Source organism: Pelophylax lessonae (genome assembly GCF_965119305.1).
Source record: "Pelophylax lessonae genome assembly, chromosome: 3".
Classification (NCBI taxonomy): domain Eukaryota; kingdom Metazoa; phylum Chordata; class Amphibia; order Anura; family Ranidae; genus Pelophylax; species Pelophylax lessonae.
This window is the reverse complement of record NC_138770.1, coordinates 316,376,225-316,392,373: the sequence shown is the minus strand read 5'-3', so window position 1 is coordinate 316,392,373 and position 16,149 is coordinate 316,376,225. Positions and strand designations below refer to the sequence as shown.

Genomic DNA, 16,149 nt, shown 5'->3' with positions numbered 1-16,149 from the left:
AGCTGCATTGACCCTGCCCTTGATAAAACACAGTGGACCAACACCAGCAGCTGACATGGCACCCCAGACCATCACTGACTGTGGGTACTTGACACTGGACTTCAGGCATTTTGGCATTTCCCTCTCCCCAGTCTTCCTCCAGACTCTGGCACCTTGATTTCCGAATGACATGCAAAATTTGCTTTCATCCGAAAAAAGTACTTTGGACCACTGAGCAACAGTCCAGTGCTGCTTCTCTGTAGCCCAGGTCAGGCGCTTCTGCCGCTGTTTCTGGTTCAAAAGTGGCTTGACCTGGGGAATGCGGCACCTGTAGCCCATTTCCTGCACACGCCTGTACACGGTGACTCTAGATGTTTCTACTCCAGACTCCCCAAGGTCTGGAATCGGTCCTTCTCCACAATCTTCCTCCGGGTCCGGTCACCTCTTCTCATTGTGCAGCGTTTTCTGCCACACTTTTTCCTTCCCACAGACTTCCCACTAAGGTGCCTTGATACAGCACTCTGGGAACAGCCTATTCGTTCAGAAATTTCTTTCTGTGTCTTACCCTCTTGCTTGAGGGTGTCAATGATGGCCTTCTGGACAGCAGTCAGGTCGGCAGTCTTAACCATGATTGCGGTTTTGAGTAATGAACCAGGCTGGGAGTTTTTAAAAGCCTCAGGAATCTTTTGCAGGTGTTTAGAGTTAATTAGTTGATTCAGATGATTAGGTTAATAGTTCGTTTAGAGAACCTTTTCATGATATGCTAATTTTTTGAGATAGGAATTTTGATTTTTCATGAGCTGTATGCCAAAATCATCAATATTAAAACAATAAAAGGCTTGCACTACTTCAGTTGTGTGTAATGAATCTAAAATATATGAAAGTCTAATGTTTATTAGTACATTACAGAAAATAATGAACTTTATCACAATATGCTAATTTTTTGAGAGGGACCTGTATTAATGATTGAGATTCCTGGAAGAGTCCAATCTGGTCCAGGAACATCTTGTGGAGGAGCACTCCAGTGGTATCCAGAGACATATTAACAGGTGATTGTGACTCTGTAGTGGGGTCACTAGTTGGAGGTGAACAGACATGCCAGTTAGAGGTGGTGGTCAAGGAAGTCACTGAATCACATATGTTTTTTTGAACACTTTTTAGAAATCGCACAACAGTGGAATTTTTTATTTATACGAATTGGGACTTATAATATTGATTGTGCTACACTTGATTTGTTATAATGTAAAATTTTGCTATGGGCCCCATGAATTGAAGTTACCCCCCTAGTAGGCACATGTCCTGACTGACCACTGAGGCCCAAGAGTCCCTCTGGGGGGGGGGGGGGGGGGGGATGGTACATTTTATTGATGCCATGCTAAATGTTGGACTTTCAGGTTCCAAAAATACATTTACCTTGTGAGAAAACAGTGACCAGGCTGTGGGATACAGCTCTGGCATAGAAGCAGGAACAACGACTCCCTGGTGCAGAGATCCAAAAAGGGTAGAGGTAGGACTGCTAATCTGTACAGTGATGCAGGAAAGTAGAAGGCAAAGAGCTGAAGAGAGGGCTAGGTCTGCAAAGTATGTAATCATGAATGATCACTCTCTGCACCTAAATGTCTTAATGGCAAACTAACTTTGAGTCTGCAAAGTTTACCAACGTGCTCTGTAGTGGTGAAGTGTAAGGCTCCAGAAAACTGCTCTGCACCCTCTATTAGGAAAGGATCCAATATCACAGCAGAGAGATCTTGACCGTTCTGCTATGGTTTGGAAAATTGAGGCAACAACCAGAATAGTGCATGGACTGCCATCAAGAACTGGGAGGGATTCCAACAACTGATCAGCAGAATCCTTGAATGTAGAACTCCCTTCACTGCCTTAGTAATTTTCTTGTTAATGTAGGCCATTGGCAGATCCTCAGTGGGCGTAAACTATTGTTGTTTAATAAAATCCCTTCCAACAGGCAAACAGGAACAAATCTAGCAAATGTTTTGGGGATGTCAAAGACACCCCAGGCTGTTTCCAATCCCCACTGAGAAATACTTGGAAAAAACACAAGTGCACTGAAAAGTTTTTTGCAGCTGTAGGAGCTCTTGAAGACTATAGATTTGAGACGGCAGGGTGATCCTTCAGATGGGAGCATAATTGGAGCCTCTAAGGTCAGAAGCGTTTAAAACCTGGATAAATTTGGCCACAGAATATTGCTTGCCTGTATAATGGACTCCAGCCAACAAGGAGGGAACTTGGCCTTATTTTGTGGAGTCATAGACATTCATAAATGTTCATGTTAGAGGAGTATGAGTTGGGTCACCCATTAAAGCGAAGCAGCTTAGAAACGAACATGTTGTGTAGCAGTAAGGCAACTAGGCTCGGGGTATGAGGCAAGGCCTCAGTTACCTCTAGAATCCAGCCAGTTGATGATTGGCATGGGTCTGATGATCTGAATAAAATGAGGTAGCTCCAGGAGATCAGCCCAATTGGTCTTTCCACAGAGTGAGTCACCAGACAGGGCAAGCTCTGAGGCAATGTCAATGGCTCTGGACCTGGAAAGTGTCAAGTTGTTACCAGAACTGGGTCTGAAGAGCACCTTTCATGAAACCAAGTTCCTGAAAGTCACTTCCAGGTTGAAGGTCAGTGATTGCAGCGCTGCTATTTAAGATAAATAAAATAGTAAATAAATAAATGAGTGTTCATAAAAAACAGTTATCCTGAACTGAAAGTGGTAAATAAACCATCAATGTAAACCATCAATAAAGTGCCATTCAGTGCAATTACTGTGCAAAATACCAATACATATAAAGTGCAGATATTACAATGTAAAACTCCAAAAATGCAAACTATGTGCAAACAGTCCATAAAACAGTTCTTTGAGGTAGCAGAAACTGGATGCTTATTCTTGCGACTTCGGGGTATCCCCCTTAGGGTATCTACTTACCACTATGTGGTGATTTTGAAGCAGATTAAAGTAGAGTGAGCTGTTGTTTCTCATTTGTCTCCTGCAAAGCTGTTTGGACTATATTGGAAGCGATCCTTCTTCATAAAACGGTGTTCTCAGGTGTCCTCATAAAAATAAAGAATTGCTGGACATAGTGAGGACTGTTTAAAATGTATATTTATTGAGTTAAAATACAATGGGATACTCACAAACATACAGGCTCTTTCATGTTGTATGTGCCTATACTAGGTACGGTGGTGTACCGCTCCTCAGCGTTCTCCTTCCCGACCTGAAGTCACGTGGCTGCCTCTCGGCCAATGGCTAGACGCGTTTCGCTGTGAACACAGCGTCATCTGTAGCTGGCTAATTAGAGGTGCCACCAGTGTTATAAAGCCGTGCTAAGCTACCCTTCCGGTGTGTTGAATATTAAACTGTACTTGTTACATTTGATAGTTTCTGACTTTGCTGGTATCATGGATCTGATACAATGTATCTTTTATTGGTCTATTCAGATTATGTGTTATATTTGATACACATTATTGCTGGTTACCTTTCTAAATATTTTTGCTTGCCCCCTAGTGGATCTATATGGTATATAGCTTTTATCGGATCACTTTTACTACTGCCAATATCTTATTGACTTATTGTGAACTTGATTCTGCGTTCTCTATGTTTAATATTGATTCCTCATTGGGATATTTTAAATATTATATGTAAATGTCATGTATTCATCACTAAGTATAACCTCTATTGCGATATCAATACCAGATATATGCTAAATAAATAAGTGAATAATTATAATTAAATCGACCCCTAGTGGTCTTAGTGGGTAACTACTACCACAATTTATGTTGTAGCCATACATACGCCAATTTATAACCGATTAGTAACCAATAAAGTGCTACAATCTTTCTATAAATAAAATAAAATAAAACAGGAACAACTATGTATTTATGGAATGTATGAATATGGATCTCAGTTAATATCAACTAAAAAGATAAATTATCTGGATAAATTATTTAAAAAGTTTAAAAATCATTTATGAAACAATTAATATCTATTTCTACGTTTAAACCCTTTGGTGGCATACTTCCTAATTTGTGTATCCACCATGTTTCGTTCTGTGAGATAGCTCTTGTCATATTTGTGCCCCTCCAGTGTTTGACAATGGTATCTATCCCACAGAATTTCAACTTGCTCGGATCTTTGTTGTGGCAGATGCGGAAATGGTTGGACAAACTATGCTTTTGGAACCCATTTTTAATATTTTTGATGTGTTCTCTTAATCTGATTCGAAGTTCTCTTGTTGTGCGTCCCACGTACTGGAGACCGCACTCCCATTCTAATAAATACGTAACATGTGTGGTTCTACAAGTAATGAATTTATCAATTTTAAAATGTTGCCCAGTAACTGTGGATTGGAATTGTGTTTCCTTTCTTCGCTTGTTGTTTTTTCTGCATGTGCGACATATGACACAGTCGCCGCATCTATAATATCCTTTTTGGTCTAAAAATGTATTTAATTTTCTCGGAGGGTCTGGTATATTTTTTGCCAGTTTATCCTTTAAAATAGGGGGTCTCCTATAAATAAAATGTGTTTTTTTGGGTAAAATTTTGCTAAAAGTTGGATCTCTCAATAAAATAGGCCAGTGTGTTTTAAAAATATGTTCTAACTGTTTATATTGTTTATTAAACTCTGTGCAGAAAGCCATTTGATAAGATTTGTGCGTTTTTTGTCTTGGTTTTAAGAGTTCCTTTCTATCAATTTTTAAAACTTTTCATTGAATCTGCTGTAAAATTGTTGGTTTATACCCTTTATCCTTAAATCTTTTAATCAATACCTCAGACTGTGTAAGATAGTCTTGCTCTGACTTACAGTTTCGTTTAATCCTAAGCAGTTGTCCTTTCGGTACTGCTGATAGCCATTTGGGATGATGGTTGCTGTTTGTTGGAATATAGCTATTCCTGTCAGTGCTTTTAAAAAATGTTTTTGTAGCCATTTGGTTCCCTGTTTTAAAGATAGTTAGATCTAAATAATTAATCTCTGACTGATTTATAGTGGCTGGAAAAGAGATTTGATATTTGTTGTCATTCATACGTTCTATGTACTCTGCAAGAGATTCTTTTGATCCCTCCCATATAATTAAAATATCATCTATGTAGCGCTTGAAACCACGTAGCTGTGGATGGGGGTTCATAAAAATATATTCCATTTCCCACTTACTCATGAAAATATTGGCTACTGTGTGTGCGTACTTAGCCCCCATCGCTACGCCTTTGATTTGTTTAAAAAAGTGCTTATTGTGCCAGAAATAATTATTGCACATTGCCAATTCTAAAATGTCTAGGATAAAATCAATTTGTGCTGGGGGTAGGGATTTATCTTCTTGCAGAGCCCATTTCACTGCTGTCAGAGCGTCTTTTTGCTTAATATTAGTATATAGTGAATTCACATCCACACTTGCTAAAATGGTATTGTCAGTTGTACTCAGGCTTTCAATGTAGTTAATTGCATCTTTGCTGTCCTTGAGGTAAGATGTAGTTTTTTGTGCAAGGGGCTGTAAATGGTAATCTATGTATTCTCCAACTCTTGCGAATATGGATTCAATTCCATTTATGATCGGATGTCCTGGCGGTTTGATCAGTCTTTTGTGAATCTTTGGTACCTGATATATAATAGGCATTTTGGGAGCCTCGGGTACCAAATATTTCAATTCTTTTTTATTGAGTATGTCATCTTTATAAGCTTTTTTTGTTTTTTTAATCAATTTAGCTTTTAATTTATTCAGTGGATTGCTCTTTAATTTGATATAAGTCTCACTATCATGAACAATGCGATCCAACTCTTCTATATAATCTTGTTTATCTAAAATCACAATTCCTCCCCCTTTGTCCGCTGATCTTATTACAATGCTTTTCTTTTTTTCTAATGCCTCTATGTTTTGTTGTAACTTCTTGCTGCCAGGGACAGGGTGAGTCGAGATGTTTTCGATGTCCTGTTGTACTAACAGTTTAAAAACATCTAAACATTGGTTATTGCTGGGTTTCGGGTTAAACGTAGATTTATTTTTTAAAGTGCTATGTGTGACTCCCGTTGGTGATGATGTGGTTGTTTCTTTAGTGTCATTTTTATTAGCAAAAAACTTTTTTATATTCAATATATTACAACCCACCCCCCTACCCACAAAACACAGAAAGAAAAGGAGGATGCAGAGGGGGGAAAAAACAAAAGAAAAAGGAACAACTAGGAGCAGGAATCTATAATTTGAGTAAAGAAACTTTTAATGATGAGGAACTCCGTATACTTGATTTAGGATTAAAATTTGCCCCTCCTAAAAATATAAATAAATTTCAAGCATACATTGATGTGCATAAATTCGTAAGAACTTTGAATATAAAAAAGTTTTTTGCTAATAAAAATGACACTAAAGAAACAACCACATCATCACCAACGGGAGTCACACATAGCACTTTAAAAAATAAATCTACGTTTAACCCGAAACCCAGCAATAACCAATGTTTAGATGTTTTTAAACTGTTAGTACAACAGGACATCGAAAACATCTCGACTCACCCTGTCCCTGGCAGCAAGAAGTTACAACAAAACATAGAGGCATTAGAAAAAAAGAAAAGCATTGTAATAAGATCAGCGGACAAAGGGGGAGGAATTGTGATTTTAGATAAACAAGATTATATAGAAGAGTTGGATCGCATTGTTCATGATAGTAAGACTTATATCAAATTAAAGAGCAATCCACTGAATAAATTAAAAGCTAAATTGATTAAAAAAACAAAAAAAGCTTATAAAGATGACATACTCAATAAAAAAGAATTGAAATATTTGGTACCCGAGGCTCCCAAAATGCCTATTATATATCAGGTACCAAAGATTCACAAAAGACTGATCAAACCGCCAGGACGTCCGATCATAAATGGAATTGAATCCATATTCGCAAGAGTTGGAGAATACATAGATTACCATTTACAGCCCCTTGCACAAAAAACTACATCTTACCTCAAGGACAGCAAAGATGCAATTAACTACATTGAAAGCCTGAGTACAACTGACAATACCATTTTAGCAAGTGTGGATGTGAATTCACTATATACTAATATTAAGCAAAAAGACGCTCTGACAGCAGTGAAATGGGCTCTGCAAGAAGATAAATCCCTACCCCCAGCACAAATTGATTTTATCCTAGACATTTTAGAATTGGCAATGTGCAATAATTATTTCTGGCACAATAAGCACTTTTTTAAACAAATCAAAGGCGTAGCGATGGGGGCTAAGTACGCACACACAGTAGCCAATATTTTCATGAGTAAGTGGGAAATGGAATATATTTTTATGAACCCCCATCCACAGCTACGTGGTTTCAAGCGCTACATAGATGATATTTTAATTATATGGGAGGGATCAAAAGAATCTCTTGCAGAGTACATAGAACGTATGAATGACAACAAATATCAAATCTCTTTTCCAGCCACTATAAATCAGTCAGAGATTAATTATTTAGATCTAACTATCTTTAAAACAGGGAACCAAATGGCTACAAAAACATTTTTTAAAAGCACTGACAGGAATAGCTATATTCCAACAAACAGCAACCATCATCCCAAATGGCTATCAGCAGTACCGAAAGGACAACTGCTTAGGATTAAACGAAACTGTAAGTCAGAGCAAGACTATCTTACACAGTCTGAGGTATTGATTAAAAGATTTAAGGATAAAGGGTATAAACCAACAATTTTACAGCAGATTCAACGAAAAGTTTTAAAAATTGATAGAAAGGAACTCTTAAAACCAAGACAAAAAACGCACAAATCTTATCAAATGGCTTTCTGCACAGAGTTTAATAAACAATATAAACAGTTAGAACATATTTTTAAAACACACTGGCCTATTTTATTGAGAGATCCAACTTTTAGCAAAATTTTACCCAAAAAACCACATTTTATTTATAGGAGACCCCCTATTTTAAAGGATAAACTGGCAAAAAATATACCAGACCCTCCGAGAAAATTAAATACATTTTTAGACCAAAAAGGATATTATAGATGCGGCGACTGTGTCATATGTCGCACATGCAGAAAAAACAAAAAGCGAAGAAAGGAAACACAATTCCAATCCACAGTTACTGGGCAACATTTTAAAATTGATAAATTCATTACTTGTAGAACCACACATGTTACGTATTTATTAGAATGTGAGTGCGGTCTCCAGTACGTGGGACGCACAACAAGAGAACTTCGAATCAGATTAAGAGAACACATCAAAAATATTAAAAATGGGTTCCAAAAGCATAGTTTGTCCAACCATTTCCGCATCTGCCACAACAAAGATCCGAGCAAGTTGAAATTCTGTGGGATAGATACCATTGTCAAACACTGGAGGGGCACAAATATGACAAGAGCTATCTCACAGAACGAAACATGGTGGATACACAAATTAGGAAGTATGGCACCAAAGGGTTTAAACGTAGAAATAGATATTAATTGTTTCATAAATGATTTTTAAACTTTTTAAATAATTTATCCAGATAATTTATCTTTTTAGTTGATATTAACTTAGATCCATATTCATACATTCCATAAATACATAGTTGTTCCTGTTTTATTTTATTTTTTTTATTTTATTTATAGAAAGATTGTAGCACTTTATTGGTTACTAATCGGTTATAAATTGGCGTATGTATGGCTGCAACATAAATTGTGGTAGTAGTTACCCACTAAGACCACTAGGGGTCGATTTAATTATAATTATTCACTTATTTATTTAGCATATATCTGGTATTGATATCGCAATAGAGGTTATACTTAGTGATGAATACATGACATTTACATATAATATTTAAAATATCCCAATGAGGAATCAATATTAGACATAGAGAACGCAGAATCAAGTTCACAATAAGTCAATAAGATATTGGCAGTAGTAAAAGTGATCCGATAAAAGCTATATACCATATAGATCCACTAGGGGGCAAGCAAAAATATTTAGAAAGGTAACCAGCAATAATGTGTATCAAATATAACACATAATCTGAATAGACCAATAAAAGATACATTGTATCAGATCCATGATACCAGCAAAGTCAGAAACTATCAAATGTAACAAGTACAGTTTAATATTCAACACACCGGAAGGGTAGCTTAGCACGGCTTTATAACACTGGTGGCACCTCTAATTAGCCAGCTACAGATGACGCTGTGTTCACAGCGAAACGCGTCTAGCCATTGGCCGAGAGGCAGCCACGTGACTTCAGGTCGGGAAGGAGAACGCTGAGGAGCGGTACACCACCGTACCTAGTATAGGCACATACAACATGAAAGAGCCTGTATGTTTGTGAGTATCCCATTGTATTTTAACTCAATAAATATACATTTTAAACGGTCCTCACTATGTCCAGCAATTCTTTATTTTTATGAGGACACCTGAGAACACCGTTTTATGAAGAAGGATCGCTTCCAATATAGTCCAAACAGCTTTGCAGGAGACAAATGAGAAACAACAGCTCACTCTACTTTAATCTGCTTCAAAATCACCACATAGTGGTAAGTAGATACCCTAAGGGGGATACCCCGAAGTCGCAAGAATAAGCATCCAGTTTCTGCTACCTCAAAGAACTGTTTTATGGACTGTTTGCACATAGTTTGCATTTTTGGAGATTTACATTGTAATATCTGCACTTTATATGTATTGGTATTTTGCACAGTAATTGCACTGAATGGCACTTTATTGATGGTTTACATTGATGGTTTATTTACCACTTTCAGTTCAGGATAACTGTTTTTTATGAACACTCATTTATTTATTTACTATTTTATTTATCTTAAATAGCAGCGCTGCAATCACTGACCTTCACTCATTTAAAGCACTAGCACTTTCCTTGCAGCAGGCAGCTAATTTACAAGCACTTAATTGATTATTATTCCACACCCCATAAGCGCGAGGTCCACAGTCCTGACACTTCCAGGTTAGCCCCACAACGTTCAGTCCAGTGGCGTACAGGCGCAGCACTCTAAAGGCCAGGCAAATGTACATAGCTGCAATTGTACAGACCAGATGTGGCAGCAACATACAGAAGTATCTTTACTAAAGAAAAAATGAAAAAGAAAGCAAGAAAAAAAAATGTTCTTCTATCTAGGACACTAGCAAAAAGTGAGGCATGCTGGATATAGACGCTGGGCTGGCCAACATTTTATCTGTTTGCTAGTGTTCCATCCTCCTGTAGGTGGCAGTATAACCCAAAAAGTTAAGATTTCATGTTTCCCTCAATGGAGGAAGAAAAAACCAAACTACTGAAACGGATGCTAGGGACACTGGCGTAAACTGTATATACATACAGATGCTTTCACTTCTCTCTGGATCTTCACTCCATGAAAACTCCAATGAAATTTCATGTGAAATCTCCTGCAGAGCTCGCTCAACATCCTCCACAGCAGCAGACTGGTTCAGGCAACTTGCATCTGTCGTTCCTGAAGTCTGAGATTCTTCATGAGACTGGAATACAGAACTAAGTGATCCTCCTCTAGTTACACGTGCCTGAAACACAACAGGGTAACACAAAAAGTACCACACACAACCAATGAAGTTAATTAAACTTAGCTCATTTCAATTGTGATTATTCTCACCATTCCTTTCTTGCTGCGGAAACTGGCAATGTTATATAAAGTGCAGTAGCTAATAAGGCAATCACCAGGGTAGAGTGGAGCAATTTCATTTGGTGTGAGCAGAGCCTCCATGGTCTCTGGCATATACCAGTCTATTGTGATGTCACTCAGAGCTGGCTCCAGTGCTTTCTTCAATGCATTAATCAGCTAGATAGGCAAGAAAATGATCAACTGGTAAACATTATGTCAAATCGTATGCAAAAATGAAATCTACAGCGGGATTTAAAATGGTGAGCGCCATGATCATGTTCAAATATCAAAAATTCTAACCGCGATAATGTGAAAAATAAAAAGCTGCAACTACCAGTGTGATATCACCAAATAAACAATATTAATAAACAGGCTGCGCTAAGTGAGTATACATACAGTATGTGATGTGATCAATCATAAATCACTAGTAATAAACAAGAAATGTGGTCAAACTGGCATAGATCACAACTGATATTGACATATAGATGTGATCAAAAAAATGTGCACAATTATAAATAATCCAATATCCAAAAAAAGTATAAAAATAGTCAAAATGTACTGAATGAACAAGTGCAATAAATAAAGTCTCTGATAAAAGTCCAAGAACCCAGTAAAGGATGTGATATAGAGTGAAATCCAAATATGTAATCCACCACAAGTGCTTGATCCTCCAATATAAAAGCTGCTTACCAGATATTGGTAAAATTGCGACTGTAAATTCTGACAGGAGAAACTCAATGGTTTCACACGGACAAAAGGGGGGTGGCCAGGTATCCCAATATTGTCACCCTAGGACCAGCTCTATTCCGCTCCCACGCTCACCAATAATAAGCCATCGTCTGTATGATAACCTGGGAGCGTTGTCGTTCTCCTTGCTTTGTACTTTATATTTTGTTATCCCGGCAAACACGGTAGGTTGCCCAGCACACACGGTAGGCTGCACGGCACACACCGCCGCCTCCGGCTCTCTTCTCATCTGAGGCACCTGAGCTCAGCCACCAGCACTAGATGTACTACATGTTCAAATATGCTTCAAGTAAAACGATTACATTTACTCTGGTTGGACAGTTTGTATGGCAACTTATGCATTCAATTATAGGATGTATGCAAGGGCAACTTTTTTTAGTTTATAATTTTGATAGAGTGTAGATAGGCGATTACCTCTGCCATGAGTTGTAAAAAAATTTACAACTCAAGTGTTATTGTCATTCAGTACCAAATATCTACTTTAAAGTGGTTCTAAAGGCAGAAGTTTTTTTTTTATCTTAATGCATGCATTAAGATAAAAAGCCTTCTGTGTGCAGCAGCCCCCCTCAGCCCCCTACAACTTACCTGAGCCAGCGAGGTTACGAGAGACTCAGCTGTCCGGGACTCTCCCTCCTCATTGGCGGAGACACACAGCGAGTGCCATTGGCTCCCGCTGCTGTCAGAAGTCAGTAGGCCAATAAGGAAAGAGGGAGCAGGGCCGAACCGCAGCTCCACGTCTCAATGGACACACGGAGCTGTAGCTCGGGCGCCCCCGCGGCAAGCTGCTTGCTGTGGGGGCACTCGACAGGAGAGAGGGGCCAGGAGCGCTAAAGGGGGACCCAGGAAGAGGAGGTTCCGGGCTGCTTTGTGTAAAACCACTAAAAGCTGGTAAGTTGCCCCTTTTTTTTTATTTTTTATAACAAACAAGACTTTACTATAATTTTAAATATGTTCATGAATCAGTTTTATTACACTTACCTTTGGCTGGAGTCTTTCACTCTCACTGACCAGCTCCACGGTTCCCCTTGTTATTCTGCAAACTTTCTCAAGAAATCTGTGGCACGTGCTTGAATCGAGTCCAAAACCAAACACCCTGCATACATGCACAATATTAGTATATTGTAGTATTGTACTAGAAACACCACTATGGGGCAGCATAGCAACAAAACTCAGTAATACTATGATGCCACAATGGGCTAATAAATTTGCTTTCAGCGCATATCATACCATAGCCATTTAAACCACATATGAGGCTTTGCCTGGAATTGCACCCCAAAAAAAGCTGGTAATGCATTCTTTCACTTTTAATTGCAAAACATGCCTGATAAAAAGGAATTGCATTGAATACAGGAAACCCAATAGCTCTTTATCATCTAGGAAGGCAGTTGAACAAAAATGAAAATTGTGTTTGTTGACAATGCATAATGAAGTGCACAGTGCTTTTAATTTTTAGCTTGGTTTTACTCAAAAAATGGGAAACTGCATCCTCTGCGCCTGTTATTTTGTAGGTAATATCCAGGCTCACCATTAGTGCAAATAGTAAAAGTACATTTTTTGCAAGAAATATATATAGTCTAAATAAATGATCTCACCGTGTAGTTCTTGTGTGTCTTCTAATCAGCTCAAGAATCCTGCTCACATTAATAAAATCAGTATCTGTGATGATAAGTAGTTGTCGGGGATAACCTCGATGCACAGGATTTTCCATAATCCGACCCAGCACAGAAAACAGGTTACTGGTTGTCCCACACAACTTATTGCTTTGAATGAAATCACAAGCCAGCTCCAATGTGTCCTATAAAGAACAAAACATTAAGAATCCTAAATGCTGACTTCAATTTTGTCGAACAAACCTAATTGTGTGGACCTAATTTTCTAGCTCAATTTCAATTAATGTCAACAAAGAAGGTCTATTCTAAATTCACACTAAAGAAAATCTCCACCTTTATTGAGAAGAAAACCCATTCCACTCTGGGTGATCTATGTACAGTGCATCCAGAAAGTACTCACAGAGCTTCACTTTTTCCACATTTTGTTACGTTACAGCCTTATTCCAGAATTATTCATAATGAATTATAATTCATTATTTTCCTTAAAATTCTACAAGCAATACCCCATAATGACAACATGAAAGAAGTTTGTTTGAAATCTTTGCAAATTTATTAAAAATAAAAAAGTGTAAAAAAAACACTGGTACATAAGTATTCACAGCCTTTGCCATGACACTTAAATTGAGCTCAGGTGAATCTGGTTTGCACTGATCATCCTTGAGATGTTTCTACAACTTGGAGTCCACCTGTCGCAAATTCAGTTGACTGGGCATAATTTAATAAGGCACTCACCTGTCTATATAAGGTCCCACAGTTAATGCATGTCAGAGCACAAACCAAGCCATGAAGTCTATAGACCTCAAGACAGGATTGTATAAAAGGCACAGATCTGGGGAAGGGTACAGAAACATTTCTGCAGCATTGAAGGTCCCAATGAGCACAGTGGTTCCCATCATCTGTAAATGAAAGAAGTTTGGAACCACCAGGACTCTTCCTAGAGCGGGCGGTTCGGCCAAACTAAGCGATCGGGGGAGAAGGGCCTTAGTCAGGTAGGTGACCAAGAACCCAACCGTAACTCTGACAGAGCTCCAGCATTTCTCTGTGGAGAGAGGAGAACCTTCCAGAACAACCATCTCTGCAGCACTCCACCAATCAGGCCTGTATGGTAGAGTGGCCAGACGGAAGCCACTCCTCAGTAAAAGGCACATGACAGCCCACCTGGAGTTTGCCAAAATGCACCTGAAAAACTCCAAGACCATGAGAATTAAATTCTCTGGTCTGATGAAACAAAAATTAAACTCTTTGGCCTGAATGGCAAGCGTCATGTCTGGAGGAAACCAGGCATGGCTCACCACCTGGCCAATACCATCCGTACAGTGAAGCATGGTGGTGGCAGCATCATGCTGTGGGGATGTTTTTCACTGGCAGGAACTGGGAGACTAGCCAGGGGCTAGATGAATGCAGCAATGTACAGATATATCCTTGGTGAAAACCTTCTCCAGAACACTCTGGACCTCAGACTGGGGCAAAGGTTTATCTTCCAACAGGACAATGACCCTAAGCACACAGCCAAAATAACAAAGAATCGCCTACAGGACAACTCCGTGAATGTCCTTGATTGGCCCAGCCAGAGCCCAGACTTAAACCCGATTGAACATCTCTGGAGAAATCTGAAAATGGCTGTGCACCGATGCTCCCTATCCAACGTGATGAAGCTTGAGAGGTCCTGCAAAGAAGAATGGGAGAAACTGCTCAAAAATAGGTGTGCCAAGCTTGTGCCATCATACTCAAAAGGACTTGAGGCTGTATTTGGTGTCAAATGTGCTTCAACAAAGTATTAAGCAAAGGCTGTGAATACTTATGTACCAGTGATTTTTCTTCGTTTTTCATTTTTAATAAAATTTGCAAAGATTTCAAACAAACTTCTTTCATGTTGTCATTATGGGGTATTGTTTGTAGAATTTTGGAGGAAAATAAAGAATTTATTCCATTTAGGAATATGGTTGTAACATAACAAAATGTTGAAAAAGTGAAGCGCTGTGAATACTTTCCGGATGCACTGTACATTGCAAGGATTTTAAACACACTTTGTTTCAGATTCCAACCTTTTGTTATTCTGAAGAAATCCCCATTTGTTTGTCTGTGTCCATGTGCAAAATTGTGCATGGGAGTGATTTCATAAATATTAATCAGCTGCTACACTTGCAAGGCTCTAATGGAGGAAAATCGCAGGGTCTGCGTCCCTTTAAATAGGACTTCTCTTTGAGAGTCTCACCAAAAATGACATTTTTGTTGCAGGGGATGCCAAAAATCTGACCCGTGACTTAGTGCAGACTTCTGGGAAAATCAGTAAGCCAATCACACAAGCAGGAAATTATATTTCTAGGGGGGGTTCTGTACACCAGTGGCACCAGGGACCGGTTTTGTGGAAGAAAAAAATGTTTTTTTTGGGGGTGGGGGGGGGGGGGGCGGCTGTTGATTCTTCAATAGCGCTTTATTTTTATTATTACATTGTGATATATGATGAAATAGTTCAACTCCCCATAATGCAAGATCAATGAGAGCCCTGAACTTGCAATCCTGCAACTAGACAGCGATATGGTGCCTGCCACCAGATGCACCATATCGCTGAATCCTGCCACCAGATGCAGCATGTCACTGCACCCTGCCACAAGACTGCAGCATGTCACTACACCCTGCCACCAGATTGCAGCATGTCACCACTCCTTCAGTGCGACCCAGTCTCAAACAGGGCACGGACTGGCACTGGTCCATATGAGGGTGTTGGAGACCCCTGCTTTTTACCATCCGTGTACAAAACGCCTTTACGTTGCCATATTGCATTTTACAGAAAATTACAGTGCTGCAGATTAAACAGGAATGGTAATTTTTAAGAACATGAATTAGGAATTTAATTAATTATAAAAATTACAACATGACGTGTGTCACATTTGTAAAGGCTATATTTTTATTTGCCACTTTTTTCCAATGAAAGTGGAGTTACACTTTAATTACAGACTGGAATGAAGCTACATGTCAATCAAATGCCTATAACCCCAACACAGTTTAATACGTGTAAGTATTATGGTTGGCAGGCAGTTGGAAATCATTCAGACTAGAGATGTTTAACAGCAATCTTCTCCCAGCAAATTATACAAGGATGCTGGGTACAGGAGGTGGTGTATGCCAGCGCAGGTTATGGAAACTGGAAAGTCAGAGTAAGAATTATCTAGCAATTATTTTTTTTTTTTAAATGTAGCACTCAGTACCACCCTGAGCTCCCCCTTTCTTCCC

At 38.8% G+C, this 16,149-nt stretch overlaps 1 protein-coding gene across 1 annotated transcript in view; it reads right to left on the bottom strand.

Annotated features, from left to right (window-relative positions):
* The window catches only part of VWA5B2 (von Willebrand factor A domain containing 5B2), an 82,876-nt gene that overhangs the window by 29,678 nt on the left and 37,049 nt on the right, over positions 1-16,149 (bottom strand). The window contains exons 9-12 of the mRNA XM_082249902.1: positions 12,898-13,100; positions 12,284-12,398; positions 10,550-10,735; positions 10,262-10,460 (exon numbers count right to left, since the gene is read on the bottom strand). Of these exons, the coding sequence (XP_082106028.1) occupies positions 10,262-10,460; positions 10,550-10,735; positions 12,284-12,398; positions 12,898-13,100 (703 nt within the window). The remainder of the gene's footprint in view (positions 1-10,261; positions 10,461-10,549; positions 10,736-12,283; positions 12,399-12,897; positions 13,101-16,149) is intronic.